We start from the raw sequence: 25,283 nt of genomic DNA, 5'->3' as shown, positions 1-25,283 counted from the left end.
TCGGCCCTGTAGCTTGTCTCCCGCCACCGTTGCCTCAAGATCCACCTGTCCCGTAGCCTCCGGGAGGCCGCGGAGCCACAGGTTATTCCTGTGGCTTCTGTCCTCCATCTCTTCCAGGTGTAGTTGCATGTCCACTGTTCTCTCGGTCTGGAAACGGTGATGTGCCTCTAGCTCCGAGACTCTGCGGTTGTCAGAAACCATGAATCAGACTGAGACAGAAGTACAATTAAATCACACTTGTTTATTAATAAAAATAAAAAGGTAAATAGAAAAAGCGTGGTCAACATAACCATAGTCCAGTAACCAGATCGGGTAGTCAGCCAGGCCAGAAGTCAGGGATCCAAGTAGAGCAACAGCAAGCAGGATAAGGAGCCAGAAGGGATGTCAGCAAGTGAGTCTTTAGACAAACCGCAGGAGATGGTTTCGAGTGATGTGACCAAGGCAAAGGCAGAGGTGAAGTGAGCTGGAAGGCTTTAAGTAGGCAGGTCAGACGAGCATCATCAGGAACAGCTGGTAGCTGTGGAGAGAGAAGAGAGCTGGCAATTAGCCGACAGCTGAGCAGCCAGCCCAGAGAAGGAAGGGCTAAGCCAGCCCTGACAGCGGTCCAGCGCCGACACAGAACCCTCCCCTGCCGTAAGTCTGGTGGATAGGGACTGCACCTCCTGTTTCACTGCCTGTAACTCCTTATGGTGCGCCGCCTCAACCCGCCCGACCAGAGCTTCAATGTCTGCTTTTGTCGGGAGGGCTCGGAGTATGGCCCTCAGCTCTTCGTCTGCCCAATATGTCAGGGGAAATTGTGGTGACCCTCCCGGTACCGCTGAGATAGCTGACGGGGTGCTGCGGTAAAGCTTATGGCTTTGGGAGCCTGACGGCAAAGCAGGTTGAGTATCATGTTCTGCGCTGTGGGAAGCATGTGCCTCCTCCATCTTGCGGTCCGAGGAGACGGACTGTAACTGCTGGAATAAACGTTGTATTTCCCCCGGGCGGAGATGCTGAAGGGGTCTGTTTAGTGGACCTCTTTTTTCTCTTTGATGAGCGCTTCCTCGAGGAGAGCATAATGCAGTCAAAGGAGCAAAATAGATTGGGTAGGATAGGTGAAGGCCGGGAGCTCCTCTCAAACACCTCTCCACTCCGCCATGTCCAGGCCACGCCCCAATATACCCAATTCTATACCCACAGTTAATCTAGAGGAAGTAATGAGTAATGTGAAGAGAATGAGGTGGGTGATACTTGGAGGAGAGGGAGAGAGTGGGGGCAGAGTGAGGGGGGAAAAAGATAGAAAGAGAAGGGAGAAAGGAAGGTCTCTCTCTTTGCCACTGGGAGAATGGGGGAGGAGAGAGGTTAGAGAGGGGGACGTGCTCATGGGAGTGAGAGACAGAGGGGGGGTAAGGGGGAAAAATAAAGAGAGGGAGAAAGGAAGGTCTCTCTCCTTCCCTGGGGAATGGGGGAGGAGAGGAGTGAGAGAGGGGGACATGCTCATGGGCGTGAGAGACAGAGGGGGAAGTAAGAGGGGGGGAGATAGAAAGAGAGGGTGGAAAGGAAGGCCTCTGTAGATCCCCCTAGGGGAATGGGGGAGGAGAGGGGGGCGTGCTCATCGGCGTGAGAGAGGGGGGGGTAAGGGGAAAAAAGACAGAAAGAGAGGGTAGAAAGGAAGGTCTCTCACCTTCCCCCTGGGGGAAGAGAGGGGTGAGAGAGGGGGATGTGTTTATGGGTGTGAGAGATGAGGAGGGATGGGGGGGAGGAGAGAAAGAGAGGGGGGAAAGAAAAGGTTTCTCTCCTTCTCCCTGGAGAAAGGGGGGAGGAGAGGGGTGAGAGAGGGGGACATGCTCATGGGCATAAGCATGCACATTTGGATGGACTTTGGCACACAGTAGCCTATGTAAGGTGAAATCTACAGGCTTAGAAAGATCAATTTGTAAATGGATAGAAAATTGGCTAAAAAACAAATTCAGAGAGTAGTGGTTAATTATTCTTACTCTGAATGGTCTAAGGCAGGGGTGCCCAACCAGTGGCCCACGGAGCCCTCTGATGTGGCCCGCGACCTCCTTCTGTGGGATGGCAGATTGGCAAGCCCAGATCATGGGTTGCAGACCCGCCATCCCAAAGCATCTATGTTAATGAAGCCGGCAAAGCAAGCAGCTGTGGAGCAGAGCTGTATAAGCTGATGCTTCCTGTATAGCGCCATCTCTTGCCACAGGCAGAGTGATATCAAATACACTCTGCCGGGGCCAGCAACAGCCGGCGATACCTGAATGGAAGACTGTTAACCACTTCAATACCCGGCCATAGTCATATGACGGCCACAGATGGGATCTCGCATCCTGGGTGGACGTCATATGACTGCCTCGGTATTTTGCCGCTCCCCGGGGGGCCCGCAGCACGGTGGTCGTGGATGAGGTGTGTCCCTCGGACACAGCCCATCCCCTTTCTGTGAGATTTTCATCCCCATCCACCCCCTGATACATGTGACCGGCCGTGCCCAATCACAGGCGGTCACATGTACTGTGCTGTTACAGGGCTCGTACACGTGCCTAAGGCGCAAGCAGAGCGCCGATCGGGGATGTGGCTTGTCACCCTGACACAGCCCAGCCCCGATCGTAGTAAAGAGCCAATGAAATTGGCTCTTTACCAAGTGAACGGCTGTGTCCAATCACAGCCGGTCACAGAATATAAACAAACCACGGTAACGAGATGTTACCGGGTTCTCCGCCTCACACACTGATCGTGCGTGAGGATGAGATTGCGATAACATCCCGTTACCGCCTAGTGTACACCAATCACACACTGATTACCCCCCCAATAAAGTGGACCTGTCACCACCCACAAAGTACCTGTCACCACCCATCAAAGTACCTGTCATCATCCATCACAGCCCATCTGAGTACCCGAGTACCTGTCCCAGCCCATCTGAGTACCCGAGTACCTGTCCCAGCCCATCTGAGTACCCGAGTACCTGTCCCAGCCCATCTGAGTACCCAAGTACCTGTCCTAGCCCATCTGAGTACCCGAGTACCTGTCCCAGCCCATCTGAGTACCTGTCAGCCCATCTGAGTACCCGAGTACCTGTCCCAGCCGATCTGAGTACCCGAGTACCTGTCCCAGCCCATCTGAGTATCCGAGTACCTGTCCCAGCCCATCTGAGTACCCAAGTACCTGTCCTAGCCCATCTGAGTACCCGAGTACCTGTCCCAGCCCATCTGAGTACCTGTCAGTCCATCTGAGTACACAAGTACCTGTCACAGTCCATCTGAGTACCTGAGCACCTGTCAGCCCATCTGAGTACCCGAGTACCTGTCCCAGCGCATCTGAATACCCGCGTACATGAGTACCTGTCCCAGCCCATCTGAGTACCTGTCCCAGCCCATCTGAGTACCCGAATACCTGTCACAGCCCATCTGAGTACCCGAGTACCTGTCACAGCCCATCTGAGTACCCAAGTACCTGAGTACCGATCACAGTCCATCTGAGTACCCGAGTACCTGAGTACCTGTCCCAGCCCATCTGAGTACCTGTCCCAGCCCATCTGAGTACCCGAGTACCTGTCACAACCCATCTGAGTACCTGTCCCAGCCCATCTGAGTACCCGAGTACCTGTCACAACCCATCTGAGTACCAAAGTACCTGAGTACCTGTCACAGCCCATCTGAATACCCGAGTACTTGAGTATCTGTCACAGCCCATCTGAGTACCCGAGTACCTGTCACAGCCCATCTGAGTACCTGAGTACCAGTCACAGTTCATCTGAGTACCTGTCACAGTTCATCTGAGTACCCGAATGCCTGTCACCAGCCCGTCGGCGTACCTGAGTACCTGTCACCAGCCCGTGGGAGTACCCGAGTACCTGTCACCGGCCCGTCGGAGTACCTGAGTACCTGTCACCAGCCCGTTGGAGTACCCGAGTACCTGTCACTAGCCCATCGGAGTACCCGAGTACCTGTCACCAGCCCGTCGGAGTACCTGTCACCAGCCCGTCGGAGTACCCGAGTACCTGTCACCAGCCCGTCGGAGTAACAGAGTACCTGTCATCAGCCCGTCGGAGTAACAGAGTACCTGTCACCAGCTCGTCGGAGTACCCGAGTACCTGTCTCCAGCCCGTCGGAGTAACCGAGTACCTGTCATCAGCCCGTCGGAGTAACCGAGTACCTGTCACCAGCCCATCTGAGTACCCGAGTACCTGTCCCAGCCCATCTGAGTATCCGAGTACCTGTCCCAGCCCATCTGAGTACCCAAGTACCTGTCCTAGCCCATCTGAGTACCCGAGTACCTGTCCCAGCCCATCTGAGTACCTGTCAGCCCATCTGAGTACACAAGTACCTGTCACAGTCCATCTGAGTACCTGAGCACCTGTCAGCCCATCTGAGTACCCGAGTACCTGTCCCAGCGCATCTGAATACCCGCGTACCTGAGTACCTGTCCCAGCCCATCTGAGTACCTGTCCCAGCCCATCTGAGTACCCGAGTACCTGTCACAGCCCATCTGAGTACCCGAGTACCTGTCACAGCCCATCTGAGTACCCAAGTACCTGAGTACCCATCACAGCCCATCTGAGTACCTGAGTACCTGTCACAGTCCATCTGAGTACCCGAGTACCTGAGTACCTGTCCCAGCCCATCTGAGTACCTGTCCCAGCCCATCTTCGTACCCGAGTACCTGTCACAACCCATCTGAGTACCTGTCCCAGCCCATCTGAGTACCCGAGTACCTGTCACAGCCCATCTGAGTACCCAAGTACCTGAGTACCTGTCACAGCCCATCTGAATACCCGAGTACTTGAGTATCTGTCACAGCCCATCTGAGTACCCGAGTACCTGTCACAGCCCATCTGAGTACCTGAGTACCAGTCACAGTTCATCTGAGTACCTGTCACAGTTCATCTGAGTACCCGAATGCCTGTCACCAGCCCGTCGGCGTACCTGAGTACCTGTCACCAGCCCGTGGGAGTACCCGAGTACCTGTCACCGGCCCGTCGGAGTACCTGAGTACCTGTCACCAGCCCGTTGGAGTACCCGAGTACCTGTCACCAGCCCATCGGAGTACCCGAGTACCTGTCACCAGCCCGTCGGAGTACCCGAGTACCTGTCACCAGCCCGTCGGAGTAACAGAGTACCTGTCACCAGCCCGTCGGAGTAACAGAGTACCTGTCACCAGCTCGTCGGAGTACCCGAGTACCTGTCTCCAGCCCGTCGGAGTAACCGAGTACCTGTCACCAGCCCGTTGGAGTAACGGAGTACCTGTCACCAGCTCGTCGGAGTACCCGAGTACCCATTTGCAGCCCATGCCTCATAGAATACACACTGGGGTGTTTGCTTTCCAAAATGGGGTCATTTTGTGGGCAATTCCATTGTCCTGGTGCTCCAGGACCTTCAAAAGTGTGATAGGTAGGAATGAAATGAGATGTGTCATTTATGCTCCTAGAACGCCTGAAGGTACCACTTCAATGTTGGACCTCTGTATAAGGCCAGGCTGTATAAAAGTCTCACATATGTGGTATCGCAATACTCAGGAGGAGTAGCAGAATGTGTTTTGGGGTGTAATTGTTGCTATATACATGCTATGTGTTAGAAATATCTTATAAATGGACAACTTTGTGTAAAAAAAAAAAAAAAATAATTTATTTTCTTTCCATGTTTTCCGAAGACTTGTGTAAAAAAATTAACTGTTCAAAAGACTCATAATGCTTCATAGAATATACTTTGGGGTGTTTGTTTTCCAAAATGGGGTCATTTCATGGGTAATTCCTTCACAAATGTAATGGGTCATTAGGAAATTAGAGGTGTCATTTATGCTCCTAGAACACCTGATGGCGCTCCCTGCATATTGGGCCTCTGTATGTGGACATGCTGTGTAAAAGTCACATACATGTGGTATCGCCATACTCAGGATGAGTAGCAGAATGTATTTTGGGGTGTAATTTTTGCTATGTACATGCTTTGCTTTGAGTTAGAAATACCTTATAAACTGACCACTTTGTGTAAAAAAAAAAAATGTTTTCATTTTCTTTCCATGTTTTCCGAAGACTTGTGGAAAAAAATTAACTGTTCAAAAGATTCATTGTGCCTCATAGAATATACATTGGGGTGTCTGCTTTCCAAAATGGGGTAATTTTGTGGGTAATTCTACTGTCCTGGTGCTCCAGGGCCTTCACAAATGTAATAGGTCGTTAGGAAATTAGAGGTGTCATTTATGCTCCTAGAACCGCTTACGGTGTTCCCTGCATGTTGGATCTCTCTCTGTGGCCAGCCTGTGTAAAAGTCCCACACATGTGGTATCGCCAAACTCGGGAAGAGTTGCAGAATGTATTTTGGGGTGTAATTGGAAGTATGCATATGCTGTGTATGAGAAATAATTTGTTATTATGACAATTTTGTAAAAACAAAAAAACAAAAACATTCTTCTTTTTCCCAAGAATTGCGGGAAAAAATACAACTTCAAAAAACTCACCATGCCTCTTACTAAATACCTTGGACTATCTACTTTTCCAAAAAATTTTGGGGGGGTATTTGTACTTTATTGACATTTCAGAACCTCAAGAAATGAGATAGGCCGTCAGTACATCAGGTGTGATCAATTTTCAATGATTTTCACCATAGCTTGTAGACTTTATAACTTTCAAAGAGACTAAATAATATCCACTAATTTGGTTTATTTTTCCAAAGAGATGTAGCCGTATACATTTTGGCCCAAATTTATGAACAAAAATTACTTATTTGCAAAATTTTATCATAGAAACAAAAAAAAGTGTTTTTTTTTCAAAATTTTCGCTCTTTTTTCACTTATGTCGCAAAAAATAAAAAACCCAGTGGTGATTAAATACCACCAAAAGAAAGCTCTATTTGTATGAAAAAAATGATAACAATTTTGTTTGGGTACAGTGTTGCATGACTGAGTTATTGGCATTCAAAGTGTGAGAGCGCTGAAAGCTAAAAATTGGTCTGGTAAGGAAGGTGTATAAATGCCCTGTATTGAAGTGGTTAATAAAGGTCAGTTTATTACTAAAATTGCAGTGTATACATGGGCATATCTGTGTAGTGGTTACTGCGCTTCTTTCAAACTGATCCGCAGGTGCAGTGCACCTTCAGGTTACCTGCACTGAGGCATAGACTTCTGTTATTACCTGCGGGTTTGGTGAGCTTTCAGAAAGTGCACCACACCTGCAGGATATAATAGAAGTCTATGGTAAAGTGTAGCTAATCCGCAGGAAAGACACAGGTGCACTGCACTGCATTAGTGTGAAAGGCCCCTTTCTGTCCAATTAAATCAAACCCTCCATTCACCTCTATGAAATGGCAGATGTAAACAGATTTCCCTATCCCATTGATCCTTTTTAGCTATCTGTAAGGAGGTAATTCTTCCCAATGACCACCAGTGTTCCTCTGTGTTGAAAAGGTTGAGAAAGGCTGCTCTAGAGTCTCTGCTTTCAGAATATATATAACATTTGGGGGGGTTTATGTCATCTTCAAGCCTAAAATAATTTTTTAAACATGTAAACAATAAAAAAAAAATATTTGCAAAAAATGCTCTGGCAGTGATAGGGTTAAGTCTCCTTATTTCTGGTCATGTGACTACGATTTTACATTTTCCCTGGACTCAGGTCAGCCTGTCAGTTTTTTTTTCCCCACTGTAAGAATTTAAAAATAAATGCTAGTTTGTCTTGCAGTTCATTTTTAACATGAGATATGGATGGACAGATAGCCATTAATGTATCTAATATTCAGTTATATTTTGTATATACAGGGACATGAAATCACCTGCCAGCATTATTTTTAAATCCTAACTGAAATGTTAGTTTAAATTGCCTGAATTTTTTTAATATTAATTTCTAACATTGATTTACCCTTGGCACCATGAAAGTCCTGCTTCCATACTAAACAAAAATTCTATATATTTAGGACGTGGTGCCCTTTGACCTTCCCTCTTCCCAGCATTGGTTATGGTTTATATTAATGACATCAATTTATATTATTTCTATCATTACATTAATATCCCCATTGCACTGCACAGGTCTCATGGCTTGGGCACTTTACTCCTATGCCCATATATGGTATTGTCTTGGACACATGCCAAGATTCTGGCAGTTGGTATAGGAGTGGCAGTTGGCAGTTGCTATAGCAACGGCAGTAGATATAAGAGAGGCCAGTTGTTGTCAGAGTCAGTTGTTGCTGGGAGTGTGAGGAGGTAGGTCATGCTTTGCTCTGCACAAATTGTAGAATATGTGTGTGTTTGTATAAAGGGGGGCAGGGTGCCGGTACATGAAAACCAAAGCTGGGCATAATTCTATGGTATGTTCTCCTTACAAAACAGCCATAGTCTATGTAGAAAAGCCTCCATACAATATTATTTATTGCAATATGGCAATTTTTCTTTCAATTACATTACACTAATTACATTAATTATATTAATGAATAACATCATTGCATTATCACAGTAATTCATAACATTTCACAAATGATATGATTATATTAGATCAATTACTGCATTATATTACATTAGTTAATTGGAGAAAAGGGGGCGGAGCAGCCAAGTCTGTGATTTGAACTATTTTTAGATTCCAACTGATCTTTTAGTTTAAATCACCTGCAAGCCGGTACATGATATCCAAAGCTGGGAATAGTCCTAGAGTATGTTTTCTTTAGAAAGCAGCCATAGCCAATGTAGAAAAGCCTGCACTAAGGAAGTGAAAGGGTTATTCCGCCGTGGGGGAAGGGCAGTAAAAGACTTTTCCCTCAGCCCTGCAGTGACATCACTGGTTCTATCTAGCATATTATTGGGAATTATATTACATTACATTATATATATATATATATATATATATATATATATATTATAACTATATTATATAAAAGAAGAAAAGAAGAGTGAGAGTTTGGGTTTGCTACCTTTATCTCTCATTTCTTTACCTTAAGGCCCCTTCCACACTGGGGCGGTGCGGGCGTCGGCGGTAAAACGGTGGTATTTTTACTTACGCTTTACCGCCGTTATAGCGGTTTTAACTCCCGCTAGCGGCCGAAAAAGGGTTAAAATTGCCCGCAAAGCACGCTGCAGTGGCGCTTTGCCAGCGGTATAGCTGCGCTGCCCCATTGAATTCGATGGGTAGGAGCGGTGAATACACCGCTCCAAAGATGCTGCTATCAGGACTTTTTTTACCGTCCTGCTAGCGCACCGCTCCAGTGTGAAAGCCCTCCGGCTTTCATACTGGAGTGAAAGGAGACGCTTTTTTCAGCCGCTATACAGGCTCTATTTTTAGCGCTGTAGCGCCTGAAAAAACGTGTCAGTGTGAAAGAGGCCTTAATACATCGATCCCACAATCATTGGTGTTTACTGGCACTCTATACCCCCCCACACCTCCCAACTTTTAAACAAATGATCCCATCATCATAGGTGGTCAGCGGCTCTTTAAAGGAAAAGGGATTAAAAATCAGTTAAAATCAAGACGTTACTACCTTTGCCTGTGGCTCTTGTTCAGTAGTTGTTTAATGTTTAACATTAGTTGTAGTTATGGTCAATGACTTTGTGTGATGTCTGGTTACAAGAATTTATTACTAAATATTGTCTTTTTCTATCTTTACAGATTTAGTGGCCGACAACTTTTTGAGATTTGAGAAATTTGAGGTTTAGCAGGCGTTTGGTAAACGTTTGGGAAACGTATTCATTGTCTTAAAGAGCATCCGATTTTATTTGGAGTTTTCAGAGACAAATTTCAAGATGAGCTATTCAGTAAGTATCTATATATTTTTTCACTATTCTTATATGACTTCACACTCACAACTGCACATACACAAAGGAGAACAAAGGCTCTTGACATTATTGACCTAATATGGTCAGACTTTTTTGCTACATTTTCACTTCCTGTGAAGAACGCATTTCCTGTCCCTGGGTGACTATACTCACTCCTCCACTGTATCTATGTAAGAACTCATTGCTGCCACCCAGGCAGGACTACAAACATGTCTGCCTTTGTTTATTCCAATTACATGGGAGATGGGAAAATTAGCAGTTTACAGAAGAAAGATTAATTTGATAATGCTGTCTATTCACAGCATTTTTTGACAGGTCAGCGGGTACTTTCTGTACTTGCTGAAAATCATGAAAAATGAAAACTAAAGCAGCCATCACATCTAAGGACTATCTAACTTCAACATATTAAATGTTTGTTCTTGACTTTAATTGTCCTTTAAAATTCTATGTGAAGACGTTTATAATTTTTGTATAGAGTGGTGAGAATTTAGACACTGTGTTGAGTTGTTATTGTTATCTGTATTGCCGCTTAGGAGTGGTAATTTAAAAAATTCTGAGCAATTGGGGAGGTAAAGTCTTAAAATGGGGACACCCAATCCTGTGACAATTAAGATAGAAATTACATTCATTTTAGAGAGATTTTCTCAAATTTCCCGTTGCATCTCTAGGACAAGAAGTGATGAGAAATCTCCTGATCACAGGAAAAAAAGAAAAACTCCATAGGGGTTTTAACTCTTCCCTATACTATCTAAAATTATAACAAAAGGTTGTGGCTCAGCATACACTTTAAGAAAACTGTATACAGCGAGGAACGATGCCAAACATAGTCAGACATAGAATATGAGTTTACATTCACCTCATGTAATGCAGATCAAATATGAACATTTTTTTCAGAAACTTCACAATCATATAATAAACCATACAAAACAAAATCCAAATGAATGCCAATGTTACGCAACTTTTAAATATGAATTTAGGCTGATCTTCTTCTTTTCATTCATAGGGAAAAATGAACACCATCAACTATAGGAGAGTTGATGAGGCGAGCAAATGGGATAAAGTAAGGAGTGTAAAGGAGAAGTGGTTGGAAGAAGAACGCAAGAGAGAGGAGGCTAAAGAGAAACAGAGAAAAGCAGAGGCGAGGGCTAAAGAGCAGAAGAGAAAGGAAAAGGAGGAACAGAGAAGGAAGGAACAATTCAGAGAGGAGGAGGAGAGAAAATGGGAAATCAAAAAAATAGAAGAAAAGAAGCTGCTGGAAGCAGTTCGCAAGAGGGATGAAGCCAATTGGAGAAAAGCAGAGGAGGAGAGAGAAAAACAAAAGAGAGAGGAAAAAGAGGAACAGCAAAGGGAGGAAAAATGCAGAGAGGAGGAGAAGAGAAAATGGGAAAACAAAAAAAGAGAAGAGAAGAAGCTGCTGGAAGCAGTTCGCAAGGGGGAGGAAGCCAATTGGATAAAAGCAGAAGAGAAGATCGATGAACAGAAGAGAAAGGATAAGGAGGAACAGGGAAAGGAGGAAAAACTCATTAATGAGGAGGCGAAAAAATGGAAAAACAGAATAGGAGCAGAAAAGAAGCAGCTTGAAGGGGATCGCATGTACGAAGAAGCTACTTGGAGAAAAGCAGAAGAGATAAGAAAAGAACAGAAGAGAAAGGAAGAAGAGGAACAAAGAAGGATGGCAAAAATCAGAGATGAGGAGCAGCGCAAATGGGAACAGAAAAAAAGAGAAGAAAGGAAGCATCTGGATGATGATCGCAAGAGGGAGGAAGCTCAATGGAAAAAAGCAGAGGAGAGGAGAAAAGAACAGACGAGAAAGGATAAAGAGGAACTGAGAAGGAAGGAAAAATTCAGAGATGAGGAGCAGCGCAAATGGGACAAGAAAAAAAGAGATGAGAAGAAGCAGCTGGAAGAAGATTTTGAGAGGGAGGAAGCCAATTTGAGGAAGACAAGAGAAAAACAGAAGAGAAAGGAAGAGGAGAAACAGAGAAGGGAGGAAAAATTAAAAGCTGAGGAGGCGGAAATATGGGAAAACAGAAAAAGAGAAGAGAAGATGCAAAGACTAGAGCAGGAGAGGCTGCAAGAAAATTACAAGAGGGAAGAAGCTGAATGGAAAAAAGCAGAGGAGAATAGAGAAAAACAGAAGACAAAGGAAGAAGAAGATCAGAGAAGGCTGGACAGAATCATAAATGGGGAGGCAAGAAAATGGGAAAACACAAAAGAAGAAGAGGTGAAGCTGCTGGAAGAATATCGCAAGAAAGAGGAGTCTAAATGCAGAAAAGCAGAGGAGAAGAGAGAAGGAAGGAAGAAAGAGAAAGAAAGGGAACAGATAACAATGGACAGACTCAGAGATAAGCAGACGCAAAGATGGGAAAACAGAAAAACAGAAGAGGAGAACAGGCTGGAAGAAGATCGCAAGAGAGAGGAGGCTAAATGGAGAAAAGCAGAGGAAAAGAGAGAAGAACAGAAGAGAAGGGAAGAAGAGGAAAAGAAAATCTTGGACGAACTCAGAGATAAGCAGACACAAATATGGGAAGACAGAAAAGCAAAAGAGAAGAAGCAGCTGGAAGAAGACCGCAAGAGAGAGGAGGCTAAATGGAGAAAAGATGAGGAGAAGCGAGAAGAACGAAAGAGACAGGAAAAAGAGGAACAGAGAAGGATGGACAAATTCAGAGCTGAGCAGGTGAGAAAATGGGAAAACAGAAAAGCAGCACAGGAGAAGCAGCTGGAAGAAGATCGCAAGAGAGAGGAGGATAAATGTAAAAGAGCAGAGGAGAGGAGAGAAAAACTGAAAAGATGGGAAAGAGAGGTACAGAAAAGGGAGGACAAATTGAAAGAGGAAGAGACAAAAAGAAGGGATAAAAAATTAAGAGAACAGTGGATGCAGCAGAAAGAAGATCGCATGAGAGAAGAGGCTAGAAGAAGGGGGCTGATGAAAAAAAGAGATGATTAATGTGAAGAGAATGAGGGGGTTGATAGTTGAAGGAGAGGGAGAGTGGGGGGAAAGTAAGAGGGAAAAAGATAGAAAGAGAGGGAGAAAGGAAGGTCTCTCTCCTTCTTACCTGGGGCATGGGGGAGGAGAGGAGTGAGAGAGGGGGACATGCTCATAGGCGTGAGAGACCCCCTTTCCACCCTCTCTTTCTATCTCCCCCCTTACCTAAGAGAGAGGGGGCTAAATGGAGAAAAGAAGAGGAGAAGCGAGAAGAACAAAGGAGAAGGGAAGAAGAGCCGAGAAGAAGGGGGCTGAAGAAAAAAGAGATGAAAAAAGAGATGAGTAATGTGAAGAGAATGAGGGGGGTAATAGTTGGAGGAGAGGGAAAGAGTGGGGGGAAAGTAAGGGGGAAAAAGATAGAAAGAGAGGGAGAAAGGAAGGTCTCTCTCCTTCATACCTGGGGAATGGGGGAGGAGGCTAAATGGAGAAAAGAAGAGGAGAAGCGAGAAGAACGAAGAGAAGGGAAAAAATGGAACAGAGAAGGATGAAGATCGCATGAGAGAAGAGGCTATATGGAGCAGAGCAGGGCTCTGGGCGGCACAGTGGTGTAGTGGTTAGCACTGTCATCTAGCAGTAAGAAGGGTCGCTGGTTCAAATCCCAACCACGACACTACCTGCCTGGAGTTTGCATGTTCTCCCTGTGCCTGCGTGGGTTTCCTCCGGGTACTCCGGTTTCCTCCCACAAACCAAAGACATGCAGGTAGGTTAATTGGCTTTAATTTAATTGGCTTTTAATTGGCTTAATTGGTGTCTTTATTCAACTTTAATAACTATGAAACTACGAGAGAAGAATAGAATACAATAAAAAATATTGTACAATCCAATATACCGAATTCTTTTTTGATGCAAGGGAGAGTTCCCAGCATTACAACCAATCTGAAGATGCAACATGTGTACTTAAAACAGTTTCTACATATTTAGGTTACAGATAACATTACAGAGTCCATTGAAAATATAGGTGTTAAGATGGGAAAAGAAACAGAGGGGGCAAAGTTAGAAAAGAGAAAAGCAGAGGTGGGGGGGTTCGTTAGCCGAGGTGAGAGGTGGCGCCAGAATTTGCCTCCTGTGCCATGAAATTATAGCTGGTTATTGGCCATTTATGGCCCTCGGAGGTTAATTCCCTCATCTGAGTAAATAAAGAGGTTCCAGATAGCCCAGGTAGACAAGTATTTCTCGTGTTTATGTTATGCAGTAAGTACCAAGTCTTCTAGCTTACTGCATTCCTCCACCTTACGGATCCAATCTGCCACTGTCGGCGGGCTCTGCTGTTTCCAACGAAGCAGTATACATGCCTTCGCTGCATTCAAAAGATGGCGAATCAGTGATTTCTTGTATTTTTTGATCTGTATTTTTGACAGGTGTAAGAGGAAGAAGGCTGCGTTATCTGGTATTAAATAATCCGTAAATCTTTGGGTAAAGTTCCTAACTGTTCTCCAAAAATTCTAGAGTTCAGAGCAGGACCAAAAGATGTGAAGCATTGTGCCCTCCTCCTGCTCGCACTGCCAACAGCGGTCCGAAGTGTTGGGGAAGCATTTGTGCAACCTGGAAGGCGTGAGGTACCACCTCGTCCAGATTTTATAGTTAGTCTCCTGTGTTTTTGTGCAAATTGACGTTTTGACCGCACAGCTTACGATTTTCTGTTTTGGGTTTCCAAAAATTTGCAACCAAGCTCGCCCTCCCATCCAGCCAGACCGAGTAGATAAGGTTGTGTGGGTGGCGAGTTAATTAGCGAGTACATTTTGGACAGGATTCTTGCCAGTGGCTCAGTACCTGTGCAATACTCTTCAAAAGTGGTTAGTGGACGGGCAAAGTCCTGCGGGTCTGAGATCGAGTGAAGGAAGTGGTGTAACTGCACCACTTTCCAGAAGGGTAGTCGGTAGGTGCCTACCCCCTCAGTCAGTTCTGGTAAGGTGAGCCAAGTCCCGCTATTACAAACTTAGCGACATGGTCCAACCCTGCGCACCGCAACCCACCAAACTCAGAGGACTGAAGGCCTGGTGTAAGATCAGAATGTCCCAGAATTGGGTAGAGCGGAGAGTTGTGCGAAGTGAGGGACGACTGCACAGCCGTCTGTCTACTGTGACGTAGTGTGGTACCCATGAGTGGATGTGTTTTCAGTCTTGAGGGGAGAGAGGCGAAGCACCATAACGCTCCCTTTAATGGGATGTTTGTCTGAGCTTGCTCAATCTGCACCCATAGTTTAGTCCCTCTATTTCGTCTCCAGTCTAGCAAGCGTCCTATGTGTGTGGCCTGAAAGTATTGTTTAATGTCCGGTACTCCCAAGCCTCCCTGCTGTTTGGCAATGACATCTGTACCCTATTTAAGTGTGTTTTTTTGTTGGCCCAGATAAAGCGTGAAAAAAGGGCATGGACCTGCTTAAAGATAGAGTGTGGTATATGAATGGGAAGGGCTTGGAGGAGATAGAGGATTTTGGGTAAGATACACATTTTCAGGAGGTTACATCTGCCGAACCACGAGTGCAGCCCTCTATTCCAGTTTTCTAATAGGGTGTGGGCCTTGGTCAAGATACGGGGGAAGTTGAGCTCATATCTACTGGAATATGGTTCCTAAGTATTTTAGTGCTACAGCTGTTCACCTGAAACGAAAGTGGGCTTGCATTGAACGCATTACTGAAGGGGCGATGGCTATTCCCATGGCTGCTGATTTTGAAAAATTTATATTTAGATTTGATAGCGCACCATAGGCATCAAATTCTTTAAGAAGATTTGGGAGGGAGATCCTAGGATTGGTCAAAGAAAACAGCAGGTCGTCGGCATAAGCCGAGATTTTACAATGAATGCCACCTAGGGAGAGGCCCTGAATATCAGGGTTCAGGCGTATTTTGCATAGAAAAGGCTCTAGTGAGAGCGCAAATAGGAGGGGGGACAACGGGCACCCCTGCCTTGTTCCATTCATGATAGGGAAAGGAGCTGAGAGGAGGCCATTGCTTTCACCTGCGCCGTGGGGTTAGAATAGATACTGTTGATCCAATTGAGCATCCTGTCTCCCAGGTCTATATGACGAAGCACTGCAAGCATGAACTTCCAGTTCACCCTGTCAAACACTTTCTCAGCGTCGGTGTTCAGAAATACGCAGGGAGAGCCCTCAGTGCTGGCAACATGGAGGAGGTTTAAAACTTTAATGGTATTGTCTCAAGCCTCCCTGGTGGGTATGAAACCCACCTGTCTAGATGGATTAAAGACTGGAGATGATTTGCCAGCCTGGAAGACAGGATCTTGGTGTACAATTTTAAGTCTGTGTTGAACAGAGATATGGGTCTATAGCTTCCGCACAGGGTGGGATCCTTATCCTCTTTGGGGGATCAAGGAAATGTGGGCTTTTAACATGTCTCTGGGAAGGATTGCTTCTGTCCCAATTGAATTAAAGAACGCTACCATTCGTGGGCCTATAATGGGAAGGAAGATTTTGTAGTAATGAATGGTATATCCATCTGGGCCCAGGGCTTTCCCTAATTTCATGGAACTGATGGTCGTCTGCAGCTCTTCTAAGTTTATGGGTGTAAGCAGAATACAATTTTGGGACTTTAAATGAAGCGAGCATCAAAGACGTGCCCGCCTCCATCCCTATCAAAATATTAAAAATGGGGGGAGGGGGGAGAAGGGAAGAAAGTGGGACTTTAGATGAAGCACACAGCAAGTAAACAAGTTGGTCAAGCGACTAGAAAGTTATATTTATTCATATTTCATAATCCATAATCCACCATAAAACATTTTGGGCATCAAGCCTCTAAAAAAACATTTTGGGCATCAAACCTCTATAAGGTGGATCTTGGATAAGCATACAATGTATAGAAAATGTATCCCAATCCGACAGACCTTAACATTTGAAAAAAGCAGCAATGATAATTAATGCATATAGTACACTTTCATAATTTCATAATAAATTATATTGAATACAAATAAAATCAAATGATGTCTTATTGTTCCATGATTAAAGTAGAAATAAAAAATGATAAAAGCTTGACGCGTTTCGCGGCACGACAACCGCTCATCAGGAGCAAAATCATGGAGTAAATCTAAAATAAAATAAAAAAATGAATTAAAAAAAATGAACAAAAAATAATAAAAAATAAAATAACAGAGATTGAGTAAGAAATATAAGAGGAAAAAAAGTATAATTTTATAGTTAATGAGGGCTATGCATCCAACTCACGTCTGCACCCACACACCAGCAGAATAGCATCAGAGATCGCCACAACATCGCAGAGCACAACTCCCGGTCACCACAAAGGCCAGCATGGGCGATACCCACCACAGGCACCTCCAAAGTGAAAATTTGCATGTGTGAAGTGAAGTGTGAATGAAAATCCCAAAGGGGAGCCTAAGCGAGAAAAATGTAAAATAAAAATATATTAATAATGTGTGTCAAAGTGGTGAGAAAAAAAAAATTAACATTTAAGTGTACCTATAGCCAAAAAATGGGCCATGAAAAAGTGAACATGATCCGTCACGTAGAGCAGGTGCACCGATTTTGTCCTGCCCCCAGCACCACGCTGACCGAGACAATACCAACGAGAGGAATGCTTTCACCTGGGCGGCTCAGCCGTCCGGCGATTAGCGCCAGTCCATCTCCCCAGTGTGTCCAAGCCAAGCGATTATGAAATATGAATAAATATAACTTTCTAGTCGCTTGACCAACTTGTTTACTTGCTGTGTGCTTCATCTAAAGTCCCACTTTCTTCCCTTCTCCCCCCTCCCCCCATTTTTAAGGTTATGGGTGTCTCTAGCTCATCTCTAACATCTGTAGGGGGGGTTGGCATTTGGGAGCCTGCTACATAGTCGTCAACATCTGATTGAGCGGGTTGACCTCGCGGTAAATTATATAACAGCATAAAAGTCGCCAAATACATTTGAAATCTGTTGTGGGAGGGTAGCCTTCTGGCCATTCGGGCTGGTAATATGAGGGATATAGGCAACTTGTTTTAGTTCCCTGACAGCTCTAGCCAACGTTTTCCCACATTTTTCCCCAGACTCATACACGAGTTGGCGGCAATGTTGTATGGCCGCTTTGGCCTTGAAATGCAGTAGGTCTGTGGTGTGTTTACGGATTGTCCCAAGCTCTAACTCTAGGGCCTGGGAGGGTGCATGCTTGTGTCATGCCTCTGTAGTCGATAAAGAAGCCAAGAGTTTTGAAAGCTGTGCTGATCGTTCTCTTTTTATTCTTGCTCCATGGCTGATTAAGGGTCCCCTCAGGACTGCCTTGTGGGCTTCCCATAGGGAGCCTGGGTTACAGTCTGGTGCATCATTCTCCTGGAAGAATAATGTAGTAATGCCTCATACACACGATCAAACAATTCGGTGGAAAAGTCCAGCGGACAATCCGCCCGTGTGTAGGCTCCGGCCGACTTTTTTTTACCCAAAAGTCCGCGCTCGCATTTTGGCGGACAGTACGGCCCTGTGTGCACCAGGCCGCCGTACTTTTGAAATGAACTGACTTTTCCCGCCCGGAGAAAAGTCCGCTCATTTTGAGCGTGGCTCCAGGTAGCCGGGGCCAGTTAAGGAAGCGTCGCTGGACCCGTCACCTGGTATGGACTTAAAGGGGAATCCCTACGCAGAAAGATCGGTGTGGGGGTCCCCCCTAGGTCCATATCAGACCCTTATCTGAGCACGCTACCCGGCCAGCCAGGAAAGGAGGTGGGGACAAGCGAGCGCCCCCCTCCTGAGCCGTGCCGTGCCCTCAACATGGGGGGTGCCCTGGGGAAGGTGGGGCCGCGCGCCCCCCCACCCCACCCCAAAGCACCTTGTCCCCATGTTGATGAGGACAAGGGCCTCTTCCCGACAACCCTGGCCGTTGGATGTCGGGGTCTGCGGGCGGGGGGCTTATCGGAATCGGGAAGCCCCCTTTAATAAGGGGCCACCAGATCCCGGCCCCCTATGTGAATGAGTATGGGGTACAATGTACCCCTACCCATTCACCTGTGGAAAAAAAATAAAAAAAACACAACACACAAGTTGAGTATTAGTTACTTCCTTCAAGATTTCAGGTACTTGGAGGAGACTCTCATTCAGCCGCCAGAACCGTGAGTTGGCCTTCTGTCTCCCAGTAAGGGTATAGGTCAAGGATACAGGAGCATGGTCTGACCATGTAATATGGCCTATGGAGGAGTTAGTTACTGAGTGTAGTTGATTGTGGGGTATCAAGAAGTAATCAATTATGGAGTAGAGTTTGTGAGTATGCGAATAGTATGTGTAATCCCGTTCACCCGAGTGTTGCAGGCGCTATGCTTTCGCTGGGACGGGGGTATTGACGAGAGGCCCGTGGAAGTATCTGATGTGGGGATCAGGGGCATGTTAAAATCTCCACCCAGAATCAACTGGCTCGACGTAAAATCACTCAGCTTGTTAAGAATGTGTGTGATAAAAGTGCCCTGGTGTTCATTGGGCGCAAATTCCATTGCTAGGGTCATTTGGACGTCCCCGACAATCCCCTTAAGGAACATGTATCAGCCTTCCGGGTCTCCTAGTACTGCCTGACACCTCCACGGGAGTTTACTAGAGATTAGAATGGATACCCCTTTAGTTTTGGCCATTGAGTTGGTAGAGTGGTATGCGATGGGGAAGAATCTGTTTTTGAGAAGTGGGTATTTATCATGTTGAAAGTGAGTTTCCTGAATAAAGGCTACGTCTGTCTGGGACTTCCAAAGGTCATTCATATGCATGCGCCTTTTTTCTGGGATGTTCAGGCCCTTGGCATTAAGCGAAACTATTTTCATAGAATCCATCACCTCGGCTGTGCAAGGGAGGGGGGAGAGATCAAGAAGGAAGAGGGGAGCACGGGAATGAGGTTAGATGAGACAGACAGGAGTTGAGGAAAGGAAAACGACTAGGACAAGAAAGGGGCCCAAGGAAAAGTTACAAGGTAGGGCCACTCTCCTGTGTGTGGAAAAGTAGTAGTGGTGGAGGTCCCAAGTATAGGACCCGACGTTCTATATAGACAAATTAAAACTTGAACTGACACACTACCCTCCAGATCCTGGGGGTGTGCATAGGCCTATTTGGGGGTAAGGTAGGACTGTAACCGAGAGAGAGGAGGGGCCCCAGCCTCCCCACCCACCCGAACTCAAAGCTTGAAACTTCCATGGTCAAAGAGGAAAAATAACAATAACATGGAGCCGTCAAGAGATACCCTAACAGATACCCCACATTAGGCACTCAACCCTGGCAAGGCAATTCTTTTCAAAAAAGCAGAAACAAAAGTATAAGAACCCCTCTGGCCACCAACCTTCATCTTATTAACATTTCACCAATAGATTACCTCCCCACTGGTGCTATTTGTAGAACATGTCCCCCAATGCTCTCGGTCCACCAGATGGGTCTAAGCATATCAGTCAGGCTGCCCCCCTAACCAGAAAGTCATGAAGGCGGTGGGGACTCCGTGAGGGATCCCCCTTGTCCTCCACCGGTATGCTCTGTATAGCAGGGATCAAAAGTGGCGTACCGGTCCGGAGTTGGAGCCATTCCAGGCAGTCTCAACTGCAAATAGGTCGGCCGCTTGGGCATATGTCCACCCCGAACCCCACTCCCACCGCCCCAGGTGGGCAATAAACTAGCACATAGACCCCCGCCCCCACAAGCAATGCCGGGAGGAGGAGGGGGTGGAGTACAGCAGGAGGTAACAGTCGGCCCCCAACCCGAACACTGCCGTACAGGTGACACCTCTTATCAACATCCCACCCACCCACCAGCCCAAGTCAAAGTTAAACTCTGACCCACCTATATAGGCAAGCCCCGGGGAGTAGCAGTGGTGTGAGGGGAAGCGCATGAATGTCACGCTAGCTGAGGCTCCTGTAACAGAGACTCACAGTTGCCTAGGAGGGGCTTGATCCGCCCCATCTATATCCAGGTGTACACAGCCCAGAGGGAGGGAACTCCAGCCCCCCCAGGGATGGCCGGGGTCAAACCCAATGATCAATAGGGAGGCCTACGGCTCCCCCTAACCCAAGCTGTCCCCGGATGGCCGATATTCAGATGAAAAAAAAAGGGGGGGCCACAAGTCAGCGGGGGAACCATAAGTCAAGCCGCTAGGTCCTGGTGTGCAGAATCCGCTCGGCAGCTTCCGGGGCTGTTCAAGTCAAGGGTATACCCTTCACCTGCAGAGCGACTGGGGAGGAACCAAAAGTATGAGTTCAAGGCCAGGGGAAAGATGCATAGCATGTACTTACGCTTCACGGGCATCCTCTGGGAATGCTGTGCGTGAGCGCCGACAACTTCGCGGAGGTCTGGGAGGCAATCCCCCGCTCACGCTAGCGCTGTTCCTGCGACCCTGGAAGCCGGGAATGTAACCAAGCCAGTTAGGGATCTCTATCGGCTCAGCCCCCATAAATGCAAAGAGAGCTGGCAGTGACTCTGGCAAGCGAAGAGTAAAGGAATGTTGATCCCGCCGGAAGGTGACCGATAGGGGGAAACCCCAACGGTAAGTGATGTTTCGTCTCCTCACCAGATCCAAGAGGGGTTTCAGCATTGCTCTGCACTGTAACTTGCCCTGGATATGTCAGGCAGGATCTTTAGCTGTGCTCCATCCAACTCCAGGTCTTGGACATCCCACGCCTTCCGCGCCACAATCTCCTTGTGGGTGTAGTGATGTAGTCTACAAATCACATCCCGCGGTCTGGCTGGGTCCTCAGACCTGGGTCCCAGTGCAGGATGGATCCTGTCGAATGCAAGTCGGCCCTGTAGCTTGTCTCCCGCCACTCTGCGGAAGATAACCGCCACCGTTGCCTCAAGATCCACCTTTCCCGTAGCCTCCGGGAGGCCGCGGAGCCACAGGTTATTCCTGTGGCTTCTGTCCTCCATCTCTTCCAGGTGTAGTTGCATGTCCACTGTTCTCTCGGTCTGGAAACGGTGATGTGCCTCTAGCTCCGAGACTCTGCGGTTGTCAGAAACCATGAATCAGACTGAGACAGAAGTACAATTAAATCACACTTGTTTATTAATAAAAATAAAAAGGTAAATAGAAAAAGCGTGGTCAACATAACCAGGGTCCAGTAACCAGATTGGGTAGTCAGCCAGGCCAGAAGTCAGGGATCCAAGTAGAGCAACAGCAAGCAGGATAAGGAGCCAGAAGGGATGTCAGCAAGTGTGTCTTTAGACAAACCGCAGGAGATGGTTTCGAGTGATGTGACCAAGGCGAAGGCAGAGGTGAAGTGAGCTGGAAGGCTTTAAGTAGGCAGGTCAGACGAGCATCATCAGGAACAGCTGGTGGCTGTGGAGAGAGAAGAGAGCTGGCAATTAGCCGACAGCTGAGCAGCCAGCCCAGAGAAGGAAGGGCTAAGCCAGCCCTGACAGCGGTCCAGCGCGGACACAGAACCCTCCCCCGCCATAAGTCTGGTGGATAGAGACTGCACCTCCTGTTTCACTGCCTGTAACTCCTTATGGTGCGCCGCCTCAACCCGCCCGACCAGAGCTTCAATGTCTGCTTTTGTCGGGAGGGCTCGGAGTATGGCCCTCAGCTCTTCGTCTGCCCAATATGTCAGGGGAAATTGTGGTGACCCTCCCGGTACCGCTGAGATAGCTGACGGGGTGCTGCGGTAAAGCTTAGGGCTTTGGGAGCCTGACGGCAAAGCAGGTTGAGTATCATGTTCTGCGCTGTGGGAAGCATGTGCCTCCTCCATCTTGGGGTCCGGGGAGACAGACTGTAACTGCTGGAATAAACGTTGTATTTCCCCCGGGCGGAGATGCTGAAGGGGTCTGTTTAATGGACCTCTTTTTTCTCTTTGATGAGCGCTTCCTCGAGGAGAGCATAATGCAGTCAAAGGAGCTAAATAGATTGGGTTGGATAGGTGAAGGCCGGGAGCTCCTCTCAAACACCTCTCCACTCCGCCATGTCCAGGCCACGCCCCAATATACCCAATTCTATACCCACAGTTAATCCAGAGGAAGTAATGAGTAATGTGAAGAGAATGAGGTGGGTGATACTTGGAGGAGAGGGAGAGAGTGGGGGCAGAGTGAGGGGGGAAAAAGATAGAAAGAGAAGGGAGAAAGGAAGGTCTCTCTCCTTGCCACTGGGAGAATGGGGGAGGAGAGAGGTTAGAGAGGGGGATGTGCTCATGGGAGTGAGAGACAGAGGGGGGGAAAGGGGGAAAAATAAAGAGAGGGAGAAAGGATGGTCTCTCTCCTTCCCTGGGGAATGGGGGAGGAGAGGAGTGAGAGAGGGGGACATGCTCATGGGCGTGAGAGACAGAGGGGGAAGTAAGGGGGGGAAAGATAGAAAGAGAGGGTGGAAAAGAAGGCCTCTGTAGATCCCCCTAGGGGAATGGGGGAGGAGAGGGGGGCTTGCTTATGGGCGTGAGAGGGGGGGGTAAGGGGAAAAAAGACAGAAAGAGAGGGTAGAAAGGAAGGTCTCTCTCCTTCCCCCTGGGGGAAGAGAGGGGTGAGAGAGGAGGAAGTGTTTATGGGCGTGAGAGATGAGGAGGGATGGGGGGGAGGAGAGAAAGAGAGGGGGGAAAGAAAAGGTTTCTCTCCTTCTCCCTGGAGAAAGGGGGGAGGAGAGGGGTGAGAGAGGGGGACATGCTCATGGGCATAAGCATGCACATTTGGATGGACTTTGGCACACAGTAGCCTATGTAAGGTGAAATCTACAGGCTTGGAAAGATCAATTTGTAAATGGATAGAAAACTGGCTAAAAAACAAATTCAGAGAGTAGTGGTTAACTATTCTTACTCTGAATGGTCTAAGGCAGGGGTGCCCAACCAGTGGCCCACGGAGCCCTCTGATGTGGCCCGCGACCTCCTTCTGTGGGATGGCAGATTGGCAAGCCCAGATCATGGGTTGCAGACCCGCCATCCCAAAGCATCTGTGTTAATGAAGCCGGCAAAGCAAGCAGCTGTGGAGCAGAGCTGTATAAGCTGATGCTTCCTGTATAGCGCCATCTCTTGCCACAGGCAGAGTGATATCAAATGCACTCTGCCGGGGACAGCAACAGCCGGCGATACCTGAATGGAAGACTGTTAACCACTTCAATACCCGGCCATAGTCATATGACGGCCACAGATGGGATCTCGCATCCTGGGTGGACGTCATATGACTGCCTCGGTATTTTTCCGCTCCCCGGGGGGCCCGCAGCACGGTGATCGTGGATGAGGTGTGTCCCTCGGACACAGCCCATCCCCTTTCTGTGAGATTTTCATCCCCATCCACCCCCTGATACATGTGACCGGCCGTGCCCAATCACAGGCGGTCACATGTACTGTGCTGTTACAGGGCTCGTACACGTGCCTAAGGCGCATGCAGAGCGCCGATCGGGGATGCGGCTTGTCACCCTAACACAGCCCAGCCCCGATCGTAGTAAAGAGCCAATGAAATTGTCTCTTTACCAAGTGAACGGCTGTGTCCAATCACAGCCGGTCACAGAATATAAACAAACCACGGTAACGAGATGTTACCGGGTTCTCCGCCTCACACACTGATCGTGTGTGAGGATGAAATTGCGATAACATCCCGTTACCACCTAGTGTACACCAATCACACACTGATTACCCCCCCAATAAAGTGGACCTGTCACCACCCACAAAGTACTTGTCACCACCCATCAAAGTACCTGTCATCACCCATCACAGCCCATCTGAGTACCCGAGTACCTATCCCAGCCCATCTGAGTACCCGAGTACCTGTCCCAGCCCATCTGTCAGGGGAAATTGTGGTGACCCTCCCGGTACCGCTGAGATAGCTGACGGGGTGCTGCGGTAAAGCTTAGGGCTTTGGGAGCCTGACGGCAAAGCAGGTTGAGTATCATGTTCTGCGCTGTGGGAAGCATGTGCCTCCTCCATCTTGCGGTCCGGGCAGACGGACTGTAACTGCTGGAATAAACGTTGTATTTCCCCCGGGCGGAGATGCTGAAGGGGTCTGTTTAGTGGACCTCTTTTTTCTCTTTGATGAGCGCTTCCTCGAGGAGAGCATAATGCAGTCAAAGGAGCAAAATAGATTGGGTAGGATAGGTGACGGCCGGGAGCTCCTCTCAAACACCTCTCCACTCCGCCATGTCCAGGCCACGCCCCAATATACCCAATTCTATACCCACAGTTAATCCAGAGGAAGTAATGAGTAATGTGAAGAGAATGAGGTGGGTGATACTTGGAGGAGAGGGAGAGAGTGGGGGCAGAGTGAGGGGGGAAAAAGATAGAAAGAGAAGGGAGAAAGGAAGGTCTCTCTCCTTGCCACTGGGAGAATGGGGGAGGAGAGAGGTTAGAGAGGGGGACGTGCTCATGGGAGTGAGAGACAGAGGGGGGGGTAAGGGGGAAAATAAAGAGAGGGAGAAAGGAAGGTCTCTCTCCTTCCCTGGGGAATGGGGGAGGAGAGGAGTGAGAGAGGGGGACATGCTCATGGGCGTGAGAGACAGAGGGGGAAGTAAGAGGGGGGGAGATAGAAAGAGAGGGTGGAAAGGAAGGCCTCTGTAGATCCCCCTAGGGGAATGGGGGAGGAGAGGGGGGCGTGCTCATCGGCGTGAGAGAGGGGGGGTAAGGAGAAAAAAGACAGAAAGAGAGGGTAGAAAGGAAGGTCTCTCACCTTCCCCCTGGGGGAAGAGAGGGGGATGTGTTTATGGGCGT

At 47.7% G+C, this 25,283-nt stretch overlaps 1 protein-coding gene across 1 annotated transcript; it reads left to right on the top strand.

Annotated features, from left to right (window-relative positions):
• Positions 1-9,572: 9,572 nt before the first annotated feature.
• On the top strand, positions 9,573-12,713 carry LOC143962832 (uncharacterized). The gene is made up of 2 exons (XM_077472305.1): positions 9,573-9,714; positions 10,739-12,713. The coding sequence occupies exons 1-2, from the start codon at positions 9,703-9,705 to the stop codon at positions 12,680-12,682; spliced, it is 1,956 nt and encodes a 651-aa protein (XP_077328431.1). The 5' UTR covers positions 9,573-9,702; the 3' UTR covers positions 12,683-12,713.
• Positions 12,714-25,283: the final 12,570 nt, after the last annotated feature.

The sequence above is a fragment of the Lithobates pipiens genome, unplaced genomic scaffold (genome assembly GCF_037356315.1).
Source record: "Lithobates pipiens isolate NorthernLeopardFrog02 unplaced genomic scaffold, aLitPip1_a1.2 Scaffold_8, whole genome shotgun sequence".
In the NCBI taxonomy this organism is placed as follows: Eukaryota; Metazoa; Chordata; class Amphibia; order Anura; family Ranidae; genus Lithobates; species Lithobates pipiens.
Note: the sequence above shows the minus strand (reverse complement) of the source record. Positions and strands in the feature narration are given on the sequence as shown.